This window comes from Aegilops tauschii, chromosome 7 (assembly GCF_002575655.3).
Source record: "Aegilops tauschii subsp. strangulata cultivar AL8/78 chromosome 7, Aet v6.0, whole genome shotgun sequence".
NCBI classification, from domain to species: domain Eukaryota; kingdom Viridiplantae; phylum Streptophyta; class Magnoliopsida; order Poales; family Poaceae; genus Aegilops; species Aegilops tauschii.
Window position 1 is genome coordinate 478,530,542 of NC_053041.3, and position 11,984 is coordinate 478,542,525.

At 46.4% G+C, this 11,984-nt stretch overlaps 1 protein-coding gene across 1 annotated transcript; it reads left to right on the forward strand.

The window, feature by feature from the left end:
• The first annotated feature begins 2,650 nt into the window (after window positions 1–2,650).
• On the forward strand, window positions 2,651–11,984 carry LOC109750434 (deSI-like protein At4g17486). The gene is made up of 4 exons (XM_020309390.4): window positions 2,651–3,004; window positions 5,023–5,310; window positions 11,350–11,433; window positions 11,537–11,984. Exons 1-4 carry the CDS (start codon window positions 2,872–2,874, stop codon window positions 11,650–11,652), a joined length of 621 nt encoding a protein of 206 aa, XP_020164979.1. The 5' UTR covers window positions 2,651–2,871; the 3' UTR covers window positions 11,653–11,984.

Consider the following 11,984-nt stretch of genomic DNA (forward strand, 5'->3'; position numbering starts at 1 on the left):
TTGAGGTGCCATTTACCGAGGAGGAAGTAGAGAAGGTCATCAAATCCATGCCTCAGGACAAAGCACCAGGGCCAGACGGGTTCATGGGGCGATTTTATGCCACGTGTTGGCATATCATTCGGGAGGACTTCATGGCAGCTATGGCATGCTTTTATAATGGAGATGTGAGAGGTATGGCCACGATCAATAAATCTCTTGTTTCTCTCCTGCCTAAGAAGGATGGGGCATTGGATGTGGGAGACTTTCGGCCTATAAATCTTGTTCACGGAGCTATTAAGATCTTCGAGAAGGTGCTAGCCTCGAGGCTTGTGGTGGAGCTGCCAAACCTTGTTGGAAATCATCAAAGTGCATTTGTCAAAGGAAGATCGTTGCACGACAACTTCATGTTAGTCCAGAGCATGGCCCGTCGTTTGCATGCGTTGAAGAAGCCCGCTGTCCTATTGAAGCTCGACATTTCAAAAGCTTTTGACTCGGTTCAATGGCCCTTTCTCTTGGAGGTTTTGGAGCGGTTTGGTTTTGGTTCTAGGTGGAGGTCATGGGTGTGTGGGATACTAGCTACATCCACCACCAGGATAATGTTGAATGGAGACCCAGGGCGCACAATCTATAATTGCAAGGGGCTGCGGCAGGGAGATCCGATCTCACCGATGCTTTTTATCCTCAGCATGGAACCACTACAAAGGCTATTTGAGTGGGCAACCAACAGGGGTCTTTTGCAGCCCTTGGCGAAAACGGGTATGAAGAAAAGGCTCTCGTTTTTGCGGATGATGTAGTCCTGTTTACCAAGCCAGAACCGATGGATCTTGCAATCTGCAAAAGCATCTTTGATCTCTTTGGTGAGGCGTCGGGCTTGCGCATAAACATGAGGAAATCAGTTGCACTACCGATACGGTGTTCGGAACAATGCATCGCTATGGCGAGTGAGGAGCTTGGCTGTCCAGTGGGATCATTCCCGGTGCGTTACCTTGGACTGCCTTTGTCCATAAGAAAGCAATCAGCGACACAGTTGCAGTATCTGGTGGATCAGATGGCGAGTCAGCTGCCAAAGTGGAAGGCTTCCCTCATGCCTAAAAGTGGTAGGCTTACATTGGTGCAATCTGTTCTATGTGCGATGCCCATACATGCGATGATGGCGTTGGATCTTCCTATCAAAACGGTCACAACCACGAATAAGGTGTGTCGAGGTTTCCTGTGGTGTCGGAAAGCGGAAGCAAACGGTGGAAATTGTGAGGTTGCTTGGGATGCGGTGTGTGCCCCCAAGTGGGCAGGAGGCCTAGGGCTGCCCAACCTAAGATAGATGAATGTGGCAATGCAAGCCAGATGGCCGTGGCTACAAAGGACGGACAATGATAGACCATGGAGTGAGTTTCAAATCAAAGTGCCAGACGACTCGATGCGACTCTTTCAAGCGGCAACAAGGTGCACGCCGCACAATGGCTTGGACACGCTCTTCTGGGAGGATAGGTGGCTTGACGGACGGAGGATTCAGGAAATTGCACCGGCCATATACAGCATGGTCCCGAGCCGTGTCAGGAGGACGAGCCGGCTCGGTCAGGTGGTGACGAATGGCTCGTGGGCTGATTGCATTAATCCCGATCTTGGCATGCATGCACTGCAAGAGTACTTGGAGTTTTGTCACAGTGTGCAGGCATGGGAACCCACGGAGACTGGCCTGGATGAATTCACTTGGTCCTGGGAAGCAAATGGGAAATACTCAGTGAGATCAGCATACGCTGCCAAGTTTTGGGGCCGGGAGGTGATACCGACTGCGGAGTTAACTTGGAAATCACGCGCTCCGTCACGATGCAAATTCTTCACGTGGCTGGCTTTGCGTAACAGATGTTGGACGTCTGACCGGCTTGCTAGAAGAGGGTTGCCGCATCAGGACAAGTGCCCACTATGTGACCAACAGGAGGAGACAATAGACCATGTGCTGCTAACCTGCGTCTTTGCCAGGACAATCTGGGAGGCGGTTTGCACTGCGTTGGGGAAGCCTGAGTGGACGCCAACCCCGCAGGATACACTACAATCTTGGCTTTCTACGAAGCAACGGTTGAATACGATGGTCAAAAAAGACATGCATCCTGTCTTACAACTGGCAATGTGGGAGTTGTGGAAACATCGGAACGCTGTGGTGTTTGACGGTGAGTTGCCATTGATCCACCAGCTCATGCGGAGAATAGAGGCGGAAGGAAGGATTTGGGCGCGTTCTGGACTTATGAAAGGCAATGTTGACTTCGTGCTTGCGGGTTTAGCGAGGTGGATTAGTGGGGAGGAGTAGTATATTGTGTACTAGGTGGAGTGGTGTTGTACATATGTACGAGAAATCATCACACTTCTATGCCTTTCCTTCTTTAATATATGATATGCATACTCGTGCATATTCGAGGGAAAAAAGGTTCAAACGGATCAAGAAGGTTAAGAAAAAAAGGGAAACCCCGTAGTGACAGCCGTTCGAAATATCTTCTCAGATTCCTCAATGCGGCCCCACGCGACAGTTGGACCTTCACCCCCTCCCACCCCCTCCCCTGGCGGATCCTGTCTTGTCCCAAAACTGACAGGCCACCTCCCGCCTTAGCACTATGACACGTGGACCCATGCCATCGCAGACCCACCTGACTGTGACTCCACCACCGGGACGCAAGGAAATTGTTTCCGGACCCGACTCCGACTCGCACGCTCGTCGTCGACTCGTCGTCTTCCCTTTCCGCCCGTCCCTCTCCCCAAGCTCCGTCGCAGTCCCGCATCGCCTCCCTCGCTCCAGATCAAAACCCTAACCCTAGGAGCACCTACGGCCTCGCCGTCGACTGGCGCGCGTCCCCGGCGACCCTGCTCGGGATCTCCTCGGGGAGGGGAGGAAGGGGGGAGGCGATGGGCGGCGCGATCTCCGGCGGCGCAGCGGCGACGGGGGAGTACCCGGTGGTTCTCAACGTGTACGACCTCACGCCGCTAAACAACTACGTCCACTGGTGCGGGCTCGGCATCTTCCACTCCGCCGTCGAAGGTGAGCGCGGCAGCTCGACCGGGTCCCGGCGGATTCTGTGGAATTTGGGTGTACGGAATTGACTTAGTTGGGGCAGGGAGTATGGGACCCGTCTTTTCGTTTTCTCGGGTTGATATTTTGATCCGATATTTTTTGAGTTCGTGCTTTGATTTTATAGAAAGGTAAGTCCGCTTTGGGAGCTGTTTTTAGTTTTGCTAGCTATTAGATCTTGATTTCCTTTCAAATAATTGTACGAATTGGCAATGGCAGGGGATTTAGGGACGTTGAGATTTGTCTTCACATAGCTCAAGAACCAGATTCAGATTACTGCCATGGGAAAGCCCAAAGTCGTCTTTGATGGGCCTATGTAGTTAGTTCTCCATTTTGAATATCCTGATGTGTAATAGTACTTGGTTGTGCAACTTCCAACTTATGAACTAGGATTATATTCAAGATTGAGATATGACAAAACGGCATCTTTTCGACCATCTTCTGTTCATTTAATTCAGCTGGGGAATAATTTGTTTTGTTACACATTTACTATGATTTTTAGTACGATCAGTTCTTTTAGGGTATCTATTCATAACATAAAAAGGTGTCTTTGGTGGCTGCATGCTAGTACGCTAATAGTCTACTTCAGTTGACTCAATATAGTGGTTCTATGGGACCTCTGTAGTGTTGTTGACTCAATATATAGTTTTGTAATGTGTTGTAGTGTAGTCTTGATATTGTCTTTCTAAAGTAGTGATAAATTAAATGGAAACTGTAGGAGCACTAATTTGCACACATTGCATCTTGAGTCTTGAAAACCTTCCTCACCATTTTCCTTTTACATTAGTAAATTCTCTTAAACCATGCCTTGTAGTTATTGTTTCCATTGGAGCTAAAACTTTTCAATCGACAACTTTATTGTAGTCTTTTATACCTGACCCTGGTTTGTGTCAGATGCCTTATTTCAGAATTATTGGGCTAACCCAAGGGGTATATTTTCCCTCAGAAAGAGCATTTTTTGACATATTTAGACTACTACATTCTCTAGTTATTATTACTATGAAGAAAATAGTTGAAATTTACTGAGTGATTTGTATATGTACTTATTGCTGGCTCTGTCACTTCTATGTTAGTTAATTATTCTGGTAAGTTTCTCCATTGTCCTCAAAAGGTTTGGGTTTTGCTAAACCCGAGCTCTTAGTAGGATACCAGTTGATTATTCATATATTTAATCGTTTTATCACCTTTGTTAGTGAATACTACCTCTAGCCTAGTTTGTATATTGCTTGATAATTTGTTTATTTAAATACTTGTTGTTTTCTATCTCTAGGCAATTTCTTCGTAAATAGTGCTAGATGTGTAACTCATATTTTGATCCCATCATTTTCCTGTATATCAAAGTCAGAGCTGCTTGTATATTTAATTTGGGCAGTAATGTTGATCTATTAGGAAGTAAAATGCATAGCACTATGACTTTATCTCATAAAAGCCAAATTGCTTTTGACATCCTTCTATGATGATGAGTAAACCTTTTTGAAAGTCTTTTGGTGTAGAAGGCAATTCATTTTGTCATAAGGTGTGTTGGTTTATGCCACAAACTTATCCTATAAAATATTGGTCATGCCAAATGGTATTGTTTGCCTGCTTGGTTTGTTGCCAAGATTTTGGTTATCTATGGGTCCTTCAATGCTTCCTTCACAAATTGTTCCCAAAATGTTGGCCAACAGGTTGGAGGGTTCCTTCACCAAATTGTTGGCAATCAATTTTTGGCAGAGCAAGCATGGATGATCCCATATTCAAAGAACAAGAGCTGGACCCACTCATGTAGAGCAACCAAACGTACCTTGCAACCCAGCTTTGCTTATGACATTTGTTGGTACTCATGGATGATCCCATATTTAAAGAACAAGAGCTGGACCCACTCATGTAGAAAAAGCATAGTTCTAGTATCATATGTGAAATTATTTCCTTGTTAATTAGTATGCAAATAATGATTTCCATCCAACTCTACAGAATGTTTAAGATTTATCTTATTCTGCCTGGAACAGTCCATGGATCGGAGTACAGTTTTGGAGCTCATGACCTTCCAACAAGTGGGGTTTTTGAGGTTGAACCAAAGAGCTGCCCAGGCTTCTTGTACAGATCTTCAATTTTCATAGGCCATACAAGTCTACATCCCTTGGAATTTCGAGATTTCATTCAGAGAATGGCCTCGGAGTATCATGGGGATACATACCACCTCATTTCTAAGAATTGTAACCACTTCACGGATGATCTCAGCACCAGATTGACAGGAAAGCCAATTCCTGGTTGGGTTAACCGACTTGCTAAGCTAGGTAATAAGTCTGTACTCCTTATACATTTATTTGTTGCAACTTTCTTTTTGCTGGTAAGGAGTATATTAGCAGTATGCCGAAATTGTGTATGTCATATCACCACTTGCTCCTAGCAGATTTTGAGTTCTAGGTAAGTTAGGAAGGTAGGGAAATGAATACTATGGACAAGAGAGGGCCGGTTTGTATAAGGGTGTAAGGAAACAGCTGGAGTAGGGGGAATTTTGCAGGCATGGGGAGAGTCGATATCTTGCAAGGATGGAGAAAATTTTGCAGGGATGAGGAGAGTAAGCGTGGCGCTGTCTCAATGCTCACTGCTCAGGTCTAGGAGGAATATAGGTTATGCATCAACAAAAGAGAGATGGCCGCATGCTACTTTGATTAAGTTTAGCAGCAGTAGGTCCGCCCGTTAGCGCTTTTATATTTGAGTTAGTTGCCTTATCTAAGAGATACTTTACTAAGTACAAGTGATTTAAGTTATATTTTATCGTATCTTTAGTTGGCTTAGTGCTAGAAGCGCCGTTTCAATAAGGTTGCGTTGTCTTCCTTTTGACTTAAGCAAAGAACGAGTAAAGTTGCGTAAGTCCCTCGTTTTCTCAGCCAAGTTGATTCCCTGTTTGCTCTATGCCCTTCCTCTAGAAACAATGCTCTTAGTACCAATTCTATGTAAGGTGTTTATCCTATTGTGAGCTAAGGTTCATAACAATTGGTACCAGAGTCAGTTACCATGGCTCCACACTCTGGGTAAACCATCGTCGAAGTCATAGCTACACATGAACTATGGTTAGCATCAGGCCCTGATTGGAAGCCTTGTAAATTTGTACGCCCGGAAATATCATACAGGTGTATTTTACTGTCCCACCCAAGAAACCAATATTATTACAGATGGTTGGAAATCAGCGTTAGCTCCTCGAGCAGGCCGTTCATCGCCACTGTCATAGCCACAACTCTCGGCTTAGATCCCCGTTGCTGCTTCCCAAGTAGCACGTCGTTGCACACCTCAGCCTCTAGCATGCCGCACGCATCTGCATCCCCCACGCTCCTTCCTCTCTGATTTCTTCTCCTCCCCCCACCGCTGCATACCTCCTCGAGCTAATCTCATGATGGATGTGGGCTGCTCTAGTGCAAGCACATGGCCTCTTGCTGGATGCCCACACGGAGTTCGTTGGCCTTGCTGCCCTGTCGCCTCCTCCATCGAGTCAGGTTGGGAGCAGGCCCATTGCAAGCGCCGTGCAACTCGTCGGCCTTGCTTTGGCTGGCGGGAGCTCCAGCCGAGCACCGCCAAGCAGCATGGCGATGCCCGCAACGAGGACCCATGAGAGCCAAACGCCATGCCGATCCCGTGGTCGTGTGGTTGATACTTCATTGCGTCTCGTGTGGCTCTAGCGTTCGTTCGGCGGCTTGACAGATAGACTTAGAGAGAGGAACACCTGGGAGAAAGGAATACAGTGGAAGAAAACGACGGGTCGACCAATGTTTCCAAAACCGGTGTAATATAGGCCAAAAAGGATCAACCAATCGCCCAACTTAAGGCCACCTATTTTTTCCATAGGTGTATATTTTACGGGGGGTCAATGCTGCAGGGGGATGGGGGTATTGATGAAGACGTGAACCATCAAATCAAAGCTGGATGGATGAAGTGGTGCCAAGCTTCTGGCATTCTCTGTGACAAGAGAGTGCCACAAAGGCAAGTTCTACAGGACGGCGGTTCGACCCGCAATGTTGTATGGCGCTGAGTGTTGTCCGACTAAAAGGTGACATGTTCAACAGTTAGGTGTGGCGGAGATGCGTATGTTGAGATGGATGTGTGGCCACACAAGGAAGGATCGAGTCCGGAATGATGATATACGAGATAGAGTTGGGGTAGCACCAATTGAAGAGAAGCTTGTCCAACATCGTTTGAGATGGTTTGGGCATATTCAGCGCAGGCCTCCAGAAGCTCCAGTGCATAGCGGACGGCTAAAGCGTGCGGAGAATGTCAAGAGAGGGCGGGGTAGACCGAATTTGACATGGGAGGAGTCCGTTAAGAGAGACCTGAAGGATTGGAGTATCACCAAAGAGCTAGCTATGGACAGGGGTGCGTGGAAGCTTGCTATCCATGTGCCAAAGCCATGAGTTGGTTGCGAGATCTTATGGGTTTCACCTCTAGCCTACCCCAACTTGTTTGGGACTAAAGGCTTTGTTGTTGTTGTTGTATATTTTACGGGGGGATTTTGGGGCCGGAAAACGACAATCCAATCGCGGCCTCATGAAAGAAGGGGTAGTGTTATGGTGCAAAATGGAGGCAGTGTGCCAAATAGCGTGAGCTTTTAAAGATAATTGGTGCTAGAGAAAGCACAACTGGTCGTGCAGATGTGGCTCAGCTTAGGATGGATACACATCAACTCGTTTTCTTTCCTTGATTCTGAAGGATGTGCCTCCAAGAACGATCTTGGATAATTCTTGGATAGCTGAGCTAAACTACTTGGCTCCTAACTCCTAAGAAACTAATCGCAACTACCCTAACTAACGGGATTTTATCCCTTTGTTTTGTGACTGGGATTTTATCCCTTACTAGCTAATTGCCTGTGAGTTGCAACGGGTGCATATATATTCTAGTGATTCAACACCAATCGCGAGTGCCTCAACAGAGACGTCGTTAGTGCTTTGTTTCCTATGGCACGTCCCACATCGATGTCGTCGGGTAGGATCGTGTGGCATAACGTGAAGATAATGGCTAGGGAATGAGAGATTTTAGGAGGAAGCCACCAAAATGATACTTTCCATAAATCAAGGCAATTGCTTGAGGTATTTAACCACACTATGCATGTTGTAGTCTAAAGCGGAAAAGAACGATACTCTCCATAATTAACGTGATCCTGCCCGTCCAACGCTCGATCACTTGATGATACTTTCCGTAAATTAATGCTTGTTGTTTTTTGTTTCGAGGAAATGAGTAGGACAAGGAAAGGAAAACATCAATTTGGTTTAGAATATTCCAAGTTACTACGTTGGTTTTTGTTTTGTGCGGCATCAGTTTAGATTACCAAAAAAAATCGACAGGAAACCAAGCAGGGTGGGGGCGTGAAGAGGAAAAAACCAACATAGGGGGGCGGTGGGAGGAGCTGAGGAGAACGTACCAACTCCCCTTTAATAGTAGAGATTCGAAGATGGTATCCTCTATTTGGATAACTGCAGGCATATGGGGAACTGCATAACATCTCACCCTCCTCGATATGCAGCTCCTCCTCGAGCTGCAGTGTGTTGGCCAGGGTCGACTCTTTGTCGGAGTCCCGTGGTATTGATCACTCTGCTGCTGGAATCAGTGCCACTTCATGATTGATCTCTTTCAGCTGATTCTTCCGAAACATGTTTCGAAGACAATGTCTTGGTAGCTTCTCGTACACTTGTGCTATCATAGTTATCCTTGCCTCACACGGAAATAGAAGTCCATACACACATGTATAGTGGTCAACACCATGTATGCACATATTCTTGTGTAATCCAAGTGGCTAATCAAACCGAACACTTAAACAAACCAACTCAGGTTTTGTTCCCAGCCCACCTGGCCTAGTTGCATGTGAAGGCCCAAGTAGGGCTTGACTATGTCCTGCCTGGGAGCACCTGGTTTTCTCACTGCCTCCTCCGGTTCAGCCACCGCAAGCCTTGTTGCACCTGGACCTTCTGTTGCACTGATCCTTGCTGCCCTGCCTCGTGCGGAGGGCCAGGACATTAAGGGCGTGTTTGGTTGCCTGGGTGGCTGTAGCTTGTATTGCATGAGGGATCCTCGCTGAGCATGGCCTGGTTGAGCTTATGCAAGGATGAGCTAAGATGTATGTTTGGTGGACGGTATGATATGGGTGCATGAGAGATGCTATAGACAATAGATGTTGTTTGGTATGCTGCATTTGGGAGTAATTCTGTGAACTTTTCTCTTCCTTTTTTAATCATTCCAATTGAATATATACCATTGCATGTATAAATAGAAGTAAACCAAGTCTGAACCGAACTGAAATCTGACCCAAAATCTGTACGTGAGAAGCTGCACGCAACAAGTCTGATCTGAACTAAAACATTTTCACTAATTCCATTTGAATCATTCCAAACATGAAAAATCATTTGAACTAAATGATTCCAATTGAATCTGAAATATTTTCACCAATCTGGATGAAGAGGTGGAGGCCAACGAGATGGCTGAGGGGGAGATGGCCAACCGAGAGGAGATGCCGACGGCAGGGATTGCTCTCCAACTGGATTGACGACTGCGTGGTGCTCTCCTCCCCTCCCCCGTCTTCTCGATCGGTGGCGGGCGGCATGGCGAGCTCCGACGAGCTCGTCTGCAGGCGTAGGTGCGCGCGGTGGTGGCGGAGTTCGACGATGTCCAAGTGGGGCGGCGAGCCCCCGGCGTGGGCGTGGAGGAGAGCCGGCAGATTCGTCTTTCTTCAAGGGATATCGGGAGAGAGCCGGCGGATCCATTTTCTTGCGAGGAGAGCCGGCCTGCATTGGATCTGACGCTGGGAGAGAGAGAGAGAGAGAAAGGAAAGGGAAGGATACGAGATGCAGGAGCGGGCCTGGCTTGGAGATACGCCCGATTCCTGCGTTTCCGCGAGCCTGGCTGGGAGGCCTCTTTTGCATCCGTCGGGCCAGGCCGAGAAGGCCGCACAGGGAACCAAACACACTTGATTTTGCCTGTCGGGTGCGAGCCAGTTGCGACCCAAGGAACCAAACATGCTCTAAGGTACCGACCAAGCCCTCTCCATGGCTAAGTCGCACCATCGTGCTGTTGTCTTTCTGCAGTGCCACAAGGAGCATCACACCTCCCAGTTGAACTGTGCGGCCGTTGTGCAACACAACACCAGCCCTCGGTGAGAATGGCAACTGCCATGTCTGGGTACCTTGTGGCTGTAGCTTGCGCTGCCAGTTTGCCCAGCTGTGCTGCTGTAGCTGGATTTAGCATCGGTCACTGCTTGCTGTAGCCTAACTGCCCCAACTGCCAGTGCAGGAGACGATGTAGTTGCTCGTGTGGTGACTGGGAGCACTGGGGCAACCCAACTTCGAAGATGCAGCCATCAGAAGTATCACCGATGCAACAATCTGCATTTCCGCATTTGTACATGGCTGCGCCATGACTAGCGTGTTTACCACCATTAATGTCATTGCGAACTATCCGCCTCTTCTACTGTGTATTGTTGATGCCGCCCACGCCACACTTGGAGAAGGCACCGGTACCGCTCTTGTGAGATGTGATGCCTTCGCCGCCAGGGCATATGCTGCTGTGCTGTGGTGCACCATCATTGTTGACTGCACAGGCTCGCCTCTGAGAGGGTTCTCACGTTAGTGTTGCATTAATCTCTTTCAATGCTGTTGATCTTGTTGAAAAGTGGCGCAGTAGGATTGCAAACACCTCTGCTAACTGTTGGACCATTTCAGGCTAGCTAGGCTAAACTACTCCTAGAAATGCTTAATAATCTCTTCTTTTGTTGCTTGATTGATACACGGTACATGCTCTCCCTTGTATAAGGAGATGGATAACTTGGTTCCGAAGAAACTAATCATAACTTCACTAACAAATGGGATCCTATCCCTTATTTGAAGATATTTTCCTCTGATTTGATAACTAGAGGAGCTAACACCCTCTCTTCTAACAAATTCTGGAGATAAACAGAACTTAACCAAGTGAAAAGAGGATGCAATATAATCAAACCACTATTGTAAATAACTCATCTCTTAAGTGATGGAAGTACAGTTGTCACTATAATACCTTGTGTTAACATTCCACCACACTTACATATGGTGTCACATCAGTAGCCATAGATCTTGAATTGACTATGGTGCTGCTACCCGTAAGCTCTAATTAATCATGCCAATATCTTTCATGATGAGGAATACCTACAAATGGAACTGGCAAATGAAACACAAAGTCATCACTATCCAGAGGTTTCTATGCTTTATGTCAAAACATATTTACCGTTTGTTCTGTTTCAAAGTGTATTACATCTGAAAATAAAATTGATTTCTTTCCTTCTTAGTATATCATGAAAGATAATATCAAATTACTTTCAGGTGCGTTTTGCAACTGCCTTCTACCAGAAAGTATGCGGTTGGAGTCAACTGAGACAAAGAACCTCACGGACTACCATTTCTCTGGTAGATATCCATGTTCCTCATCTCATCAGTTCCTTTATAAATCGATCGTACTATTCCAATGGGCACTCATATATATTTTTATCTATCAATGCCTTTTGACTAGATGATTCCAACTTAACCATCAATGACCACTTTGACGATGATGACATTGAAGATAAACACTTGCTTTCAGAATCTTCTGTCAGTGAAAATGCAATTGTAAAGGAAGTCCACAGGTGAAAGTTGCTGAAGCCATGCAGAATAGTTCAGTGTGCAGTTTATCATTCATTTTGTACATTGTAATTTCTGTATTCCGAAATGTAACATGCCCATTCTATTGTATTTAAGTATTGTACATACATTTAATGGCGGGTTCGGTGTCGTGGTTTCTTCTCCTCATTCCCGGTGCAATACCGTAATACCATACTGCCCTCCCTAGCTATACTGAGATTCAGAGCCAGTGTGTAATCTTATTTCATTTTCTTTTGTAAAAATGTGAGTCAAGCAAGGAGGCATGGTTCTTGAAAACTGCTATGTTACTATCAATGATCAACGTGGTTCTTTTTTCCTCC